The sequence below is a fragment of the Lacerta agilis genome, chromosome 1 (assembly GCF_009819535.1).
Source record: "Lacerta agilis isolate rLacAgi1 chromosome 1, rLacAgi1.pri, whole genome shotgun sequence".
NCBI classification, from domain to species: Eukaryota; Metazoa; Chordata; class Lepidosauria; order Squamata; family Lacertidae; genus Lacerta; species Lacerta agilis.
In genome coordinates this window covers 22,814,488-22,832,183 of record NC_046312.1, presented here as the reverse complement: position 1 = coordinate 22,832,183, position 17,696 = coordinate 22,814,488, and the positions used below count along the sequence as shown (strand labels likewise).

At 44.9% G+C, this 17,696-nt stretch overlaps 1 protein-coding gene across 4 annotated transcripts in view; it reads left to right on the top strand.

The window, feature by feature from the left end:
• The first annotated feature begins 641 nt into the window (after positions 1-641).
• SPATA7 (spermatogenesis associated 7) overlaps positions 642-17,696 on the top strand; it is a 59,371-nt gene continuing 42,316 nt past the window's right edge. The window contains exons 1-3 of one of the 4 annotated variants that reach the window (XM_033141591.1): positions 642-696; positions 8,446-8,520; positions 11,787-11,882. In XM_033141591.1, coding sequence (XP_032997482.1) covers positions 642-696; positions 8,446-8,520; positions 11,787-11,882 — 226 coding nt within the window. Of the gene's footprint in view, positions 697-8,445; positions 8,521-9,514; positions 9,756-11,786; positions 11,883-17,696 lie in introns of those variants that run through there. The other 3 variants (XM_033141606.1, XM_033141598.1, XM_033141615.1) reach the window with 3 other exon arrangements.

The following is a 17,696-nucleotide window of genomic DNA, read 5'->3' as shown; positions in this document are numbered from 1 at the left end:
GGTAAATGTGCATAGGCTAGCTAACATAGAAAAGTTTAAGCCAGACCCATGCTCCACGTAGCTCAGTGCTGTTTGCAATGACTGGCAGTGGCTCTCCGGGATTCCGGAGGGGACCCTGCTGCCAACTGCACGTAAATAGGTGGTGGAATGAACCAGGGAGCGGACCTTCCCCGGGGAAAACAGCCGCCCATCCTACAGTCCATCCTGCGCGGCGCAACACACTCGTGCTCCTGTACTTGGCAAGGGGCCCCCTCCGGGTTAAGCAACACCTTTGGGCACGGCGGGACTTGCTTCTGAATAGACCTGCTGTTCAGCCTCTATCTCTGAAGCGCTGCGCTCCTTTTTTTTTTACACGGGAGCAAGCCCTACTCGGCGGCGCAGAGAACCGCGGCTCTCTGGGCCTCCTCCTCCCCCGCCACCTTGCCCTTCCCCCGGTCCCAGGACGTAACGCGCCCGGCGGCCGCCAAGCGAGCGGCGGTGTCCATAGCAACCCGTCGGGCTGCCAGGCCCGCCCCTTGCCGGCCGGGAGAGGCGAGGAAGGAAGGGCAGAGGGAGGGGCGGACGGGCGGACGGAAGCCGCCGGGCTCGGGCCGCCGGTGGCCCGCTGGACAAGGAGGAGCCTGGCGGGTCGGGCCAAGAGGATGGGAGTGAGATTGGAGGGCGGCGGCGGCGGCGGCGGCAGGAGGAGGAGCCCAGGTAGAGACGACGGGCTGGAGGGGACGAGCCGGAGAGCGGGGAGGAGGAGGTCCGCCGGCATGTCCTGCGAATGGGAGGGCGGCGAGAGCTGCACGGGCTGGAGGAAGAGGCTGGGGGCGATCTGCGCTTCCCTTTCCGTGCCCCTTTCTTCTGGCGCCTGAAAGGCCAGATTCGCACCCTCCGCAGCCGGCAGAAGCGATCGCTAATCCTGCACCGCCCGCCCTTCACCTGCCTCCCCCTCCCTTCGCCGCCGTATTGTACTGTATTGCCAAATAAATCCCTCTCGCCAGACTGCAGGCAGTTCCGTGCGCAAGAGCAGACAGACGCGCGTCCCGCGATAAACAAGCCCTTCCCCTCCCCCGCGCGCCCCCTCTCCTCTCCTCTCTCCTCTCCAGTCTTGACTATGACGACATCGCCAAATGCGCGCAGGGGGGCCTCCGCAGCGCGCGCCGCCCCAGTCGCGAGGCTTCTCTTTTGGCGTTCCGCGAGGGTTCCAGAACGCCCCGCTCCGATCCCGCGGCTGAGAAAGGGCTCCGGAACACGCTGGGGGAGAGGATGAGGAGCGTGGGAGTTTCCCAGCATGCACTCCTCCACCTCCGCTGTGTTGTCCTGGTTCCCAGCCTCCCTTGCACACAGGTGGTTCTGTGGAGACCTGTCATTCTGGGCAAGCTGGATGAAACGGAAATCGCCGTCCCCTCCAGTACAAAGTGCTTTTTTTAGACGGCAGCCCCACATAATATATTAACCTGGGAGAAAGGCCTACTGAGCTGGATAGGGTTTGCTTCTTAGTAGACATGTGCAGGATTTGTGGTATGCTGGTTCCTTTATGCATGCCTAAGCTTCCGTCCATGGGACGCGGGTGGCGCTGTGGGTTAAACCACAGAGCCTAGGGCTTGCTGATCAGAAGGTCAGCAGTTCAAATCCCCGCGACGGGCTGAGCTCCAGTTGCTCAGTCCCTCCTCCTGCCAACCTAGCAGTTCGAAAGCATGTCAAAGTGCAAGTAGATAAATAGGGACCGCTCCAGCGGGAAGGTAAACGGCGTTTCTGTGCACTGCTCTGGTTCACCAGAAGTGGCTTAGTCATGCTGGCCACATGACCCGGAAGCTGTACTGCCAGTAACTCAAGATGAGTGCCGCAACCCCAGAGTCGGACACGACTGGACCTAATGGTCAGGGGTCCCTTTACCTTTACCTTTAAGCTTGTGTCCAGCCAACAAGCCTGGCCTTATGCCCTTTTGTTTTCTTGTGCAGTTTCTCAGCATGTGCAGTAAATGATTGTGAGAGTTTGAAAGGAGGAGCCAAGGTTTTCCCAAGTGTCACCTAGACTTTGAGAGAAATGATGGACCCTCGTTATTTTTAAAGAAGCAATAGCTCATGGTTTTGTTGGTGGGGTTTGGGGTTTGTTTGTTTTTTTGAGGGGGGCCTGCCGGATTTACATATAAATTAAACAAGCTATATCTTAGGGCCCCACTCTCTTGGGGGCCCCCAAAAAATTAAAGGAAAAAAAACTGGATGTACATTTGCAAAATACAGGTATAAGATAAAAAAAACAAATAAAACCTACTTACAGCAACAGTGTTTTGTGTTGTGTAGGCTCCTATGATGTAAGTAACGGGCCTCGCCTGCTAGCCTGCTCCCTAAAATATCACTGGTTTGCTCATTTCTATATATAAGGTGCCTACATTCTGCATGGACCGGTCCATAGATTACCATATAGCATATATTCAACACAAAAACAGCAACAATTTGTTGTTGACAAAGGACAGCTGGACATATAAAGGGCCCCATTACCTTCAGTAGCTTAGGGCCTCATCAAACCTAAATCCGGCCCTGCCTGTTGGTTATATTATTTCCAACATTTTGTCCTTTTTATATTGCACTGTTGCTCTCTGGTCCTGCTTGCTGGCTTCCCATAGGAATCATGTCAACCAGGAAGGATGCTGGACTAGAAAGGCCTGTGGTCTGATCCACAGCATGGCTTTTTAATGTTTTACATGGGGTTCTGTTGTTACGTGACTGGGGGTATTTATATTGAAAGATGGTTTTGAAATGATTTAGATAAATATCCCCACGCTGTAGGGTATAAATTCAACCGAAGTATATATGCAGTCATAATTGATTTTAGTTTGAAGACTGACACTCATAAACCCTTACTTTGTTGTTTCAACTGGGATGTTTTTCTCCACGAATGTTCTCCATCTTCTTCCATCTTCTCATTGAGGAATCCCTTTTTAAGCTTTCAAGGCTTACTGGTACAAAGCTTAAAATCCATTGGGTTAAGACCGACAGTGCATGATGTCTACTCAGTTGGAATATATCTAAGGATTCCAATCTTAGGAACAAAGTTGCTGAAGTGTAGTTAAGTTAATTCTTCCCTGGGATCAGTTTAACATATGCAGCAATCAAAACAGTTCACCACTGAAAGAAGCACTAACATTTTTAGCATTATTGACAGGCCAGTGTTATTTATAACTAGACATTAATGCAACTGCTCTAAAACAGCTTTATTATTCAAAGCTGGTGGTTTGCACTAAGCTGTTTATCTCCCAATGCCTTTGCTTGCCAAAGGTTGAAGCGGTAATAAAATAACATCTGTAACACAGAAACGTGATTTTACTTGTGGCAAATAAGACGTAATTTACTTACAGGCTGATTACTGAGATATTTATGTTGTTTGAATAGGAGCTATGTGTGTTGTTCAATTGTAAAATAAAAAAACTGAAATATTTAGATTAGTTTTTAAATGTATTGGCCATTTTTCAATAACATATTGCTAAAAAAAAAGACTTGCAATAATAAAACAACAATAAAACTGTTGTTAAAAACAAACATACATTACCAGGTCACAGCCATGCAGAGCGGAGTAAACCAAACCAATAAAATTAAATCCTGTTGCCAACATAAATAAAGATGTATTTATGAGGCATCTAAAGAACACTGGAAGTTGCATTATACTGAGTCAGACCATTGGTTCATCTAGCTCAGTATCCTTTTTCATCCAACTGCTGCATTCCCTTATGGGCAACCAGCGGGGGCCATGTGCTAATACTGATCAGGGCCACAGGCAAAAGTGGATGGAGCAATGTAATTTTTATTTTTACATAACAGACTAGTTTCTGCATAGATTTGCACACACCTCTCTGTTCTCCATTCATGTACACAGGAGCCGTTATCAGTGTGAGGAATCTGATATAGTCTGGAGAGGGCACTAGGCTGGTCCAAAAGAACTTTTTTGGCTGTTCCTTTAACCACTTCCTTTTCTCATCTACCTCCCTGGTTTGCTTCCTACTCTATTCTACAGCTTGTTCAGTCCAGCAGTCTTCTTCCATCTTATGGACTGCATGAATGGCTTTGGCTCCTTGCCTGTACTGTCAACTCAATTCCTGCCACCTCTGCTCAGACCACCTAAAGCCTTCTGAACTACCATAATCTAGTGCCGCAAGGACTCGGGATCATATATTTCCATTTTAGAAAATGTTGCCAAAATTGTCTTGCAAGGTACCCAAGCGTGGCAGAATAGAGAAGTAGCCTCTGTTGAGAAGTAACCTCTGTGTTGACTTTCATCCAGATCCTCGTAGACTATGTGCTACCAAAGCCTGCAACAGTTTAGCCCTCTGAGTCTCCGACTGCCCAGTTGCATCGTTAATTCCACCTCGCGTTCAGTGGAGACTGCTCTGCGCTGAAGAACGAGCATGCACTCCGTGACCTTTAGCAAATTCATTTAATTGAAGCTAATAAAACCGTCTCCAGAGCAGTAGACTACTAGATGAACTTTGCTGTATCTGCCTGCTCTACGATTCTAACTTCCCAAGTACTTAAAAGTTAAGACACTTAATTCTAACAGAGACTGTATTGCTGGCTACTGGACTTTTCTAGGTGCTAAATGGATGTACCCCACCCCACCAGCTTAGCATAGAGATTAATCAGTGGAGTTTTTTCTTAGCTAACTTGGGGGGGGGGGCTCTGTATGACTCCATATAATCTATATAGATTAAAATGTTTGAACTTCAGCAAGTCCAACTAAGACAAAATAATGAAATGATGGCGGTCGCTCTTCTCCAAACATGATTAACCAATGCAGAATTCTAGGGACTCTGGAACTCCCCAAAGCCTGGGGTGGGGAAGCAGGTAGGCAGTGCCAGTTCCAGACTCCAGGAGCCCTTAGCACATTCCCAGCAGTGGGCCTCCCACCCAACTAGAGTAGGGCCCAGTGCTGTTTGTGGTAGCCACAGTAGAACATTCATTATATATAACCAATAGATGGGAGCTGAGCTTGGCTCCTGTACAAAAGCAGCATGGCCACCTGCCACTTCCAATCCCTATTTGCAACCCCTCCCCAAGGTCAGTAATGAGCTCTCTTGTTATTGGCACCGTCGGTCCGGAACCAGTTTGTGGCAGAGAGAGAGAGAAAAGGAGCTCACACTCTGGGTTTTGTGTTTTGTTTTTTGTTTTTAAACCACTCTTCTTACTGAAGCAAAAAATAACGTTTGTGAATATTTTTTGAAAGCTCACATATTTCAGCAATCCGTTAGAATTCAATAATAAGAAAATGGCAGTGATAGCTGAAATAGTTTTTAGAACTGTACTGCAAATGGCTCGCTTCATATTTTATGTCAGTTTGCTGCTTCAGAGGAACGAGAGAACATGTAATCCTCCATGATAAAATGTATTAGTAGTCTTTATCTATTTAATGGATTACGATAAAAAAAAAATCCTCAGCACATGTGGCAGAAACTGATACCTACCGCAATTAAGCAGACTCTTTTTCACAGTACACTATTCTAGCTTGTAAATTATACATATGCAAGGGTTCATTTTGAATACAGTAATATAATTGTTTTGAATGTAGTACAATCAGCAAAAGGGGTTTCATGGTATGCAAGAAATACGTGGAAGCTAGCCATTGCACATGATTTTTTTATTTTTTAAATGTTTGGTGAGTTAAATCTTAGGGTGCACCAAAATATACATACAGTAGTTTACCATCAAATCATATGTGGAGAAAGCAGCACTCCACAAGTTACTGGTAAATGCTGCATCCTTTTAGCACAGCAAACTTGAAACTTGTGATTCGTACTACCAATTGAAACTTGTAATTCTACTTATTCCCTCTCCTTTCTTTTCCATTTGTACTTGTGGAGATCAGCAGAGCCCCTACTTGCAGGTTTTAGGAATGCCAAATAATATGGAAACACTTTCATATTAGACATTTCATCAAAGACATTTGCTTTACTGACCCCAGAATTTGACCCCATTTTTTTTTTATGATCAGATACGTATTTCAGTTTCTGTAGCTTTAAGAGGAGTGGGATTGAAGAAATCCAGAACAGCAACCACAAGCACACTAAGTGCCCAGGTTGCAAAGATAATTATATGTTTAATTTTTAATGTGGAAAAGCAGGGTGTAAAAGGGAAGAGAGAGGTAATTTCATACTTCATATCTGACATGACATGCACACATTTTGTACTTGTTTACTGCAGCTGAGTACTAGAAATATAGTACAAGGCAACCCTTTCTCTTTTTGCCTTAGAATCCATAATCCATTTTGATGGGATACGTGTGGTTCTACTAATTATGTTAATGATCTGGAGCGGGAAATATTTCTCAAAAAGCGAAAAATATGTCTTTGGTACAGAAATAAACTACACAGATATGATTCTAGAATGGATTCTAGAATGGAATCTCACCCAGGACTCCACCCCAAACCTCCGGGTATAGGGCGGTATATAAATCCAATAAATAACAAATAATAATATTCTTTCATGCCAACTCTGAGCCAAAGAAACTCAACACACTCTCAAAAACTCACAACAATGGGGGTTCCAGTAACCTGCTGATGCCTTGTTACTCTATAGGCTTTCTGTTACGGGTAGGCACCAAGTTTGGCAGAGCTATATTTTTTTAGATGTGTTAAGTTTTTTAAAAAAAACAACAACAACAAGAACCACATGCAAACAAGACAAAAACAAACAAAGAACAAGGGCTGGGTATAGACATTATTGCAGTTAAAATAAAACAAACAAGGTTCCGTACACTTTTGCAGACAAGATAATAAAATAGGGACATTTTGGATAACATAGAACTTGCCACACAGAGGCATATGTTGGGGGCCTATGCAGCACACTATTTATATTTGTAAAGGATGTCAATGGAGACCATACAACATCTCTCTAAGAACCCTCGTGTGATGAGTTCAATGATCAGACAAGGCAGCGCTCCTACCTTCTCAAACCATCTATCGCTAGAGGGACCCAATGCAGACTTCTAATATTTGGCAATTTAACTCCCCCCAAAAAGGTTGGCGCTGTGGGTTAAACCACAGAGCCTAGGGCTTGCTGATCAGAAGGTCGGCGGTTCGAATCCCCGTGATGGGGTGCGCTCCCGTTGCTCGGTCCCAGCTCCTGCCCAACTAGCAGTTTGAAAGCACGTCAAAGTGCAAGTAGATAAATAGGTACTGCTCCAGCGCGAAGGTAAATGGTGTTTCCATGCGCTGCTCTGGTTCGCCAGAAGCGGCTTAGTCATGCTGGCCACATGACCCAGAAGCTGTACGCCGGCTCGCTCGGTCAGTAACGCGATATGAGTGCCACAACCCCAGAGTCGGCCACGACTGGACCTAATGGTCAGGGGTCCTTTTTACCTTTTAAAAAGGTTGATAGAGCTTCGTGAGGCCACCTGCCCACAGCTGGCTCCTGTTTAGCACTCGACCAGCTGCATTTGCACACACCCAATTCCAGGCTATAGCAGATTTATTGGATGAGTTTCCCATATGGTCCAAAGGATAGCAAATAGGACACTTGCCCACTCATAGTTCTTTCTCTGGCACCTGCACACCTATCTTCTTCTGGCTGCTAATTCCAAATATAGTTTGGAATGATGTACTCACCTTTCCTTCCCTTGTGTCCTCTCTTATCACTTTCGATTTTTCTGCAAACCATAGTTTGGTATTACCTCTATAACTGCTACGAACCAAGGTTTACCCAGTTTGTATGTCATGCGAAATCAAATCTGGGAGAGAATCTGAATTTGCGATGATAGGAGGAAGCAAATGAGCCCTACGATTGTTCATATTAAACCAAGCAATAGTCTGTTCGGGATTCAGATGTCATCAGACCTTTCCAGACTTTTTCATGTTTTTGATGTCCCCTCCCGCCTCCCCAAAATATAAAATTGCCATGGAAGATCCATGTGCTTTCCTTTAAGACAGAACTACTGTTACTGGGTTTTTGTATTTTACCAGAACTCAGGGTGCAAAGTTTTGTTGCTCAGAAAATGAACATCTTCCAGTGAATTTTCTGTTGCCACCATGATGTTTCAGCTCCAAAACTATAATCTTAGATAGCTTGAAACTCAAAAGTCTAGTTACTATTATGATGGTAAAATGAATAGGCACTGTATATTCATTTCAAGATGAAAGGGAAAAATATGTGACTTCATTTTCAGTCCAATGATAGGCAGAGTTAAATCCGCCTAAGTACATTGATATATAGGCTTATGCATTACTTTAATGTAAGGTTTCACAGTTGATTTAATCAGTGATTTACTACTATTAATGAGATTTTGTTCTCTTCAGTTGATGTAATATTAAAGTAAATTCACCTCATGTATTTTGATGACTTTCTTACAAACTCATGTTTTTCACAATAGGTCATCATACTGAACATACTGACTTTTTATGAGTTTTTTTATTATTATTCTCTATGCTGAAAGCTATACTTCCACCCTAATTTCTTCGTTTCTTTTTTATATCAGTGATTGAATACCAAGCTATTCCTCGGTATGGACCAGCAAGCCCATTCAGAGGACATTTAAGTACTAAAAGTAATGGTAAGTAATTTGCATAATGGGGTAAACAGCAACATTTTTTAAGTGCAGCTTTGCATAGAATTCTTCTTGTTGTGTGGACTCTTAAAATATTTTCCATTAAACATTAAAGCATTGTGGTGAGAACTTAGTTTGGCTGAGACTATACTAATGAGTAAAATCTGTCATTGCACAGTGCACATATTTGGAGTGGGGGAGGCTTTGGAGTGGGGGGAGAAGAGAAAGGGGAAGTATTTTTAGGTTGATCTGAACTGTTAAACAGAAACTGAATACTGATACTCGATGCAAGAATATCAGCTGATCCAAATTTTTTAGTCTTTGCATTGTCTTGGTTTTAACCAATTCAATAAATAATACATCTCAGTGTAGAAGACAGTTGCTGAAGCTTGGCTTACATATCTTGGGAAAAACACAAATAGATTTATTTCAGAGGTGGTTAATTTTTAGGGGGGGGCAGGTTTAGGGCAAGGGCCACACTGATCCTTGGTCAGTCCTTGTCAGAATTGGCATGGCCAAAATAAGGAAACATTTTAGGATTCTTGGGCATCACCAAAAACTTTTGACATCACAGTGGGGTACCTATGGAAACAATCGGGGGATGAAAATAAAAAGAATTTTAAATTTAAATAATGCTGGGGAGGGCTTGGGAGGCCACAAAAATCTTTCGGCACCATGGCAGTAGAGTGGGATAACTCATCGGAGCAGTAAAAACAAACTTTGGAAAGCCTTTTAAGGGTATCTTGGGGGACAAAAAATCCTCTTAGAGGATGTATTTATTCCACAGGCTGTGGGTTAGCAACCCCTTATTTATTTCAAGTGATTGATACAATTTAGGTACAACACTACCTCAAATATGGAGCCATTGTTCTGAAGAGCTTGTGCTGTTTAAAACCCAGTTAGAATCTACATACTGTACTTGTTTTGTGTATAATTTGTTATTTGCCTCACCAGATAGTTGATCAGTGCTTTCAGTCCTGATAGGCATGAAGTCTGCTGTCAGGGCCTTCAGGCTGCAGTCCTTAAACTACTTGCTCCAAAGTAGTCATGTTGACTTCATAATGGGGCTATTCTGGAGTAGCTGTTTTTGAGTATCTCCTCCTAGTTTCATATGCAGGGATATGTTTTGCTGCCTTGGCTGTTAAAGGGTAAACCTTACATCTCAGAAGCATCACTGAAATGGCTCTGTGGTGAGTGATTTGCTTGTTCATGGCTTCATGACTGAAGACAGGCATTCTGATGTAAGTGCTGCTTTTACCCTTAGCTTTTCAGTATGTCCATGTGTAAGCCATTTGAGTACAAAGCGTCCTCCTGCAATTTGCCACGTCGGCAAGACATGGGACCTCACTAGTCAGCAAATAAAAAGAAAACAAATATTGTAAGGGCTCTGAAAACAGGTGGAAACTGCAGAGATGGAAGCCACCAGGTTTGGTGGCATTTGAGTGTGTCTGTTGCTAGTTCCACAAACAGTGAGGAAGAACAGTCAGTAGATGTGCACTTACTTACCACTTAGAATCTGAGGTCCAAATAAGTGCAGCTCCGGCTGCCATGTGCTAAAAATATTAAGATCGCTGAGAGGAATGTCACTCTGTTTAAGCACATGGTAAGGCATACATCAAAGAAATCAGCCCTGAGTGCTCACTAGAAGGACAGATCCTGAAGTTGAGGCTCCAGTACTTTGGCCACCTCATGAGAAGAGAAGACTCCCTAGAAAAGACCCTGATGTTGGGAAAGATGGAGGGCACCAGGAGAAGGGGACGACAGAGGATGAGATGGTGTGGACCAGTGTTCTCGAAGCTACTAACATGAGTTTGGCCAAACCGCGAGAGGCAGTGAAGGATAGGCGTGCCTGGCGTGCTCTGGTCCATGGGGTCACGAAGAGTCGGACACGACTGAACGACTGAACAACAACAAAGGCATACATGTGTTGAAGAGTTTGGCTAATTAAGGCTCGTTATGTTCAGAGCCCTAAAAACAGCTTTGATTTATTTAAATACTCTGTTAATTAAAGCAGGAATATTAGCTGAATGAGATACTTAAAATATTGCTTTAGCATGGGGCTTCTTGTCCCTACCAGATATCCAATCTCTCTCACAGCCGCCTCTAATACTACAGCATGTGATGTGATCATGCTAGATGGAATCTTGCATTAATCTTGGGAAGAATTCCCTGCTTAGGACCAGAATACCACAGGGGCCACCTCCTGCTGCATGAGTCTCCCCATTCTCTTAAGCACCACTGAGGTGAGTCCCAATCAGTGAGTCCCATGTGCTGTTGAACTGCAGCTGCCATCATCCCTGGCTGATGGCCACACTAGTTAGGGCTGGTGAAGTCTAATAACATCTGGAGGGCCACAGGTTCCATATCCCTGACTTAGAACATCTGGGGAGGCCCTCATTAGAACATCTGGGGAGGCCCTCATGCATATCCCATTGCTTTCCTTTGGCATGTTCTTTTTCCATTGTCATGCCTAGGCTCTCTGTTCCAGGAGATCCATCTTTTCATGTAGGTTGCCTTGGATGCCCCATAACTGAGGCAAAAGACTGGGGATATGAGAAATTTAAGTAATAAACAATTAATCAAATAACCAGATTGTGCAGATGTTCACCCTGCATTTCTATGGGAAACCAGAATTGAAACTATGAGGTGAGAGCTAGACCAGCAGTCTGGTTCCTTAGGTATATCCATCTAGAAAGCTCTCCCGTACAAGCCCTGTTATCATATATACCAGGCATCCCCAACCTTCGGCCCTCCAGATGTTTTGGACTACAATTCCCATCATCCCTTACCACTGGTCCTGTTAGCTAGGGATCATGGGAGTTGTAGTCCCAAAACATCTGGAGGGCCGCAGGTTGGGGATGCCTGATATGTACTAATATGAAACTAAATCACCACCCTGCCATTCTGTGTAACTGAAACTGCACCAAGACAGAGGGTATAGGCAGGTTTGGGGGGGAACCCGAAGGTGCGCAGGAGTACAGGGGAGTCTTTAGAGGGGACTTAAGGGGTAAACAACCACCAGTGGCCACAGAATACTGTTTGCCTGTTAAAGGATGAGGGAAGGGAAAACTGGGAGGGAAGGGAAATGGAACAGGAGCACTCCATCCTACAGCATTTTGTTGCAGATTCTAATTCACCCTGCTCTTCAAGAGTTTTTTTCAATGCTCTGTTTCCATCTATGTGTTCCTGCTTTGAACTTATATTTCTCCAATTGCAGGTGAAGACTACTGGCACTTTCCACAATAACGATCAAATGTGCTTTACTTTGATAGCCTTCTGCATTGACGACTCCTCCCGCAGACTAAGCAACCAGTACCTGATCAGGGATCACATGGCTGTCCATTACAATAAAATACTTTCAGCTAAAGGTAAGCATATACAAGTCATTCACCTCACCTTGAATGGAGTAATTATTTAGTAATACATTTCCCCTGTTATCTGTAGCTTGGGGGGGGGGAATAAAAATCACTCACATGTAAAGCCTACCATTTTAGAATTAAAATAAAAATGTCAATGCATAACCTTGCCAACATTTAACTGAGTGTTTGAAATGCTAAATTTAATCAGAAGCTCTAGTGTTTGTGCATTCTAAAGAGATATTATTTTCCCACTGAAAATTACATCAAGAATATATGCACTAGACTGAATACAGCTTGTGCCAATGTGTCTGTCTAAAGATTTTCTATCATTAAGGTACATCATTTGCTATTTCTTGGATCGGTGAGCAGATAGTCATTCTCCGAAGTCAGTGCTATGTGCTAATTAATATTTGGCACAAACGTGAGCATTAATTAATCCTCCTTTATTTCTCATTACATCGCATTGCCTCGACACCCTTCCATTTTCACCCTCTATAAAATCACAGTATGTGGTTCAATATTAAAAAAGAAACATATTTCTGATCTCTTATAAAAAATATTTCAATAGTCAATCCCGTAAGTAGGAGCAAGATTAAAATAAGAGCACAATCCTATGCATGCCTCCTGTGAAGTACTGTATGTCCCATTGGGTTTGGTGGCGCTGTGGTCTAAACAACTGAGTCTCTTGGGCTTGCCAATCAGAAGGTCGGTGGTTCGAATCCCCACAATGGGGTGAGCTCCCGTTGCTCGGTCCCAGCTCCTGCCAACCTAGCAGTTCGATAGCACGCCAGTGCAAGTAGATAAATAGGAACCCCTGCGGCAGGAAGGTAAATGGCATTTCCATGCACTCTGTTTTCCGTCATGTGTTCCGTTATGCCAGAAGCGGTTTAGTCATGCTGGCCACATGACCCAGAAAGCTGTCTGTGGACGAACACCAGCTCCCTTGGCCTGAAAGCAAGATGAGAACTGCAACCCCATAGTCACCTTTGACTGGACTTAACCGTCTAGGGATCCTTTACCTTTTTTACCTTACTCCCAGGCACATGGGTATAGGGATGCAGCCTAAGCCTTGTAGCAGTTTAAGATGCATAGTCAATAAACAAGCTTTCTTTTAAAAATGATCTTTAATTTCAAATGTCATATGTTCAGACACACACACAAAAGTTTCCAACTATGATCTTCATTGTTCTCTCTGCAGATACTTAGGGGGTAATACTAAAATTGACTGCTGGGCTGAATTGAGCCTTGCTGCACACAGCAGCTGGGGTGGAAAGTGGGGCAGGCAGATGGCTGTGCCAGCCTGGAGCTGGTGCCGCTGTTGGGCCCAGATGGAGTCTAGTGTTGTCATGTGATGGTAGCAAGGCTGGCTTGGACCCTCCCGGTCCTCAGAATGCCCTGTTTCAGGGCTTTCCCATTGGCAGCTGGTGAGGATCCCAGTGGCTGCATCTTCGGTGGGTGGAAGGGAGAGGTCCATACAGGCACAATTGGGAAGGGTCCAGTGAAAGTGACATGGCTGAGAGGAGGGACTGGTGTACAAGGGCTTGGACTGGTGTGCTGGCTGTCTTAACTTGGTTGGGTTTTAACTCATGTACATCATTCTCCCCATCAGTAGCCAATGAGTCTCAAACCCTTTTTGAGTTAGGGACTTTTCCCTGCATGCAAAGACAGGCTCTGGCAGATTGAGGGGACGAGAACTATAGTGGGTCCAACGGTCAAGAAGGCTGTTTCTGTACGTGCTGTAGAGGGAAGTGAGGGGCGGATGGGGCTCATCAACCTGGGAAGGTAGCCCATCTAGGAGAAGGAAAACTCTGCTCCTAAACCTCCTCTGCCTTGCGGGAGAAGAAAAGGCAAAGGAGTAAACCCTATACAAATCCAGAGTGGAGCCCCTAAGACAGTAGGATGGCGCCTTGTATGCCTCCTTCCAGCAACTCCTGCTGCCAAGCCAGTGCCAGACGTATTGTTCTGCTTTCCTTTGGAGCACATCAGCAAGGCTGAGGGGGACGGCCTTGTCTTCTGGGCTGTTCAGGACCTCCGTACACACTTGTGCTCCAGGGAGATCACTTCTGTGTTGCTAATGCAGAGGTTTGACTTCACTCCAGGAGGCGGAATCCATTGTCTCTCAAGACAGACAGATGCCAACAACAAAAACATCATTCTGGTTTTAATATTTAATACCTTTTTAGATGGGTAAAAGATACTCATTTAGAGAGCCAGTGTGGTGTAGTGATTAAGAGCGGTAGACTCGTAATCTGGTGAACTGGGTTCGCGTCTCCACTCCTCCACATGCAGCTGCTGGGTGACCTTGGGCTAGTCACACTTCTTTGAAGTCTCTCAGCCCCACTCACCTCACAGAGTGTTTGTTGTGGGGAGGAAGGTAAAGGAGATTGTTAGCCGCTTTTGAGATTCCTTCAGGTAGTGATAAAGCGGGATATCAAATCCAAACTCTTCTTCTTCTTCTTCTTCTTCTTCTTCTTCTTCTTCTTCTTCTTCTTCTTCTCACATCTGCCTTATATATTTTCTGATTTGTAGTAATTCCATTCAGGCTCCTGGGTTTGCAGTGCAATTGTATGCATGTTTACCCAGAAGAAAGAAAGGTCCCTTGTGTTCAATTACTCCTCATTACACCTGCCATCCTAGATACATTTAACCTGGAAATAAGTCCCATTGAACTCAGTGGGGCTTTCTTCTCACTAGATGTATATATACTTGCACTATGTGTTTTTAAGATTTCAGCCTCAGCCAGTCAAATCAAACTAGTCTCCAAATACATTTGTTTTCCACATAAATTACATATAACAACTTTTTAGTCATCTTGCAGAAAATATTCACCCTTTCATTAAATGAAATCATTCACATATATTAGTCGCTTTAAAAAATTGAACTCAATGTGACTTAGAAAAACAAATCTATACCAAAGAATTGTATCCATTTTGTATTTTTAAAATGTCAACCATAATTGCAAATATTGGATTAAAGGTAAACTGTACAATAGACCTTAATAGATGTTGCTAAAAATAATTTCATTAAAGCTGCAATTTATAGGGCCAGGTATTTTACAATCTCTGAGCTATGTATCCTCACTACAAGACCCCTGACATGTTACTATATCCCTATTTTGCAAACTTAGCATAGAAGCTGAGAACCCAAAGCTGTCCAGGATGTTCACCCTTGGTGTGAATTTGAACCCAGTTCTCCTGCACCCAAATCTAACAAGCTGCCCCACACCTACCAGGTTTATAAATAAAACTGTACAGCTCAGTGAAGATCGTTGTGAAACAAATCAGCCAATAGTTTTGTTGAAGTGCACCTCCTCCAATTGCATGCTGCTTCATTGCACAAAATTAATTCCCAGCTCCTGAGCTCATAAGCATCGTCTGCCCAGGGTGTAAACTGGTACTATCAGTTTCATGTCACATTTAGTATGCGGATGTATCAGTTTCAAGTCACATCAGTATGCGGATGATACCCAGCTCTACCTCTCTTTTAAATCAGAACCAGTGAAGGCGGTGAAGGTCCTGTGTGAGTGCCTGGAGGCTGTTGGAGGATGGATGGCGGCTAACAGATTGAGGTTGAATCCTGACAAGACAGAAGTACTGTTTTTGGGGGATAGGGGGCGAGTGGGTGTGGGGGACTCCCTGGTCCTGAATGGGGTAACTGTGCCCCTGAAGGACCAGGTGCGCAGCCTGGGAGTCATTTTGGACTCACAGCTGTCCATGGAGGCACAGGTTCATTCTGTGTCCAGGGCGGCTGTCTACCAGCTCCATCTGGTACGCAGGCTGAGACCCTACCTGCCCGCGGACTGTCTCGCCAGAGTGGTACATGCTCTAGTTATCTCCCGCTTGGACTACTGCAATGCGCTCTATGTGGGGCTACCTTTGAAGGTGACCCGGAAACTGCAATTAATCCAGAATGCGGCAGCTAGACTGGTGACTGGGGGGCCGCCGGGACCACATAACACCGGTCCTGAGAGATCTACATTGGCTCCCAGTATGTTTCCGAGCACAATTCAAAGTGTTGGTGCTGACCTTTAAAGCCCTAAACGGCCTCGGTCCTGTATACCTGAAGGAGCGTCTCCACCCCCATCATTCAGCCCGGACACTGAGATCCAGCGCCGAGGGCCTTCTGTCGTTCCCTCACTGCGAGAAGCAAAATTACAGGGAACCAGGCAGAGGGCCTTCTCGGTAGTGGCGCCCGCCCTGTGGAACGCCCTCCCATCAGAAGTCAAGGGAATAAACAACTACCTGACATTCAGAAAATTCCTAAAGGCAGCCCTGTTTAGGGAAGTTTTTAAACTGTGATATTTTAAATGTATTTTAATGTTTGATGGAAGCCGCCCAGAGTGGCTGGGAGACCCGGCCAGATGGGCGGGGTACAAATAATAAATTATTATTATTATTATTATTATTATTATTATTATAAAAAAAATCCTTAACTTTCTAGCCGTTATGATCTATGTGTATCATCAGATATTCAGAAAATAAGGTAAAAACCACTACTAAGGATGTAAGAAGGGCAGCGCTGCTTGTTTTCCTGCATTGGGTGCAGCTGTTCTTGGGGAAGCAGTCAAGGCACAATGGCAGGGGGCAGGGGAACAGTAACTAACCACAGCTGTTTGTCCTGAAAAGAGAGCAGGAGAGGGCCAAAATATATGGGTGTTTTCTGATTGACCAGGATCATGCCACTTTTGACATGCCCTGAGTCCCTTCCGGCAAAACCTATTCCCCCAAGGAATGCCAGCTGACACATACGCACCTTCCACTTGCCAGATTAGAGGCAAGACAGACGGGGATATCTGTGCAAACAGAAGTTGGTTGAGATGCTGGCCCTCACTCGCGTCTCAAAGTGACCCTCTCCTAGGGCAGGCATAGGCAACCTTCGGCTCTCCAGATGTTTCAGACTACAATTCCCATCATCCCTGACCACTGGTCCTGTTAGCTAGGGATCATGGGAGTTGTAGGCCAAAACATCTGGAGAGCCGAAGGTTGCCTATGCCTGTCCTAGGGAAACAGCTGCTGCTGAGGAGTCCAAAAGGTGCAGAAGGTAGCATACATTATGAATATGCAAATTAGATGCACTAAATTAACATATCTCATTTGTGCCCTGTGCAGCAGGTCATTTATCTCTGTAATTGTTCTGTTGTTTAGGTAATTCATATTTCTAAGGTGCTACTTTGGGCAGCAATTGATGGAGAGGACGAGAAGACAGTTGGCAGGGGGGGTGGAGGGAGAGAAAGAGGGAGGAGGAAAGAAGAATGGGAATGGAGCCTAATAGTCACAGCGCAGTCCAACAGTAGGAGACTACCTCCTGGATTTGCTGCAAAAATATCATTATAGCCCTCCCTCCGACCCCCTGGGCTTCATCTGTGTTTCCCTTCACTTGGTTCTTCCTGTGCTCCTAAAACTCAAGCTTTCTTGGATGCCACACTATTTGCTTCTTTAGATACCACATTTCTGTCATGGCACCCAAGGTGGCATATAGTTTAAGATGAAAGGGTATAGGAAGGAAAAACCAGGAGGGAAGAGGAAAAGAAGCAAGCTCAAAAGCACCAACCTTTTCATGGGAAGACATAACGGAATAGCGTGAGACAGTTCTGGGGAGGGAAGAACCCAATGGCAGTTGGCCCCAGCCAGGCTGATGGAAGAGGGCTTGTTCATCTCTTCTTCTGCTGATAGAGACATCTCTGGCAGAGGAGTGAGCCAAATGGCGACTGATCCCTTCACTTGAACCCACAGAATGGGGCTTGCTAAGCTTATTTCTCCCTCTGGAGCAACCAAGAGGAACGTCGGCAGATGGAGCCAGCTCTGGCAGGGAAAGAACCAAATG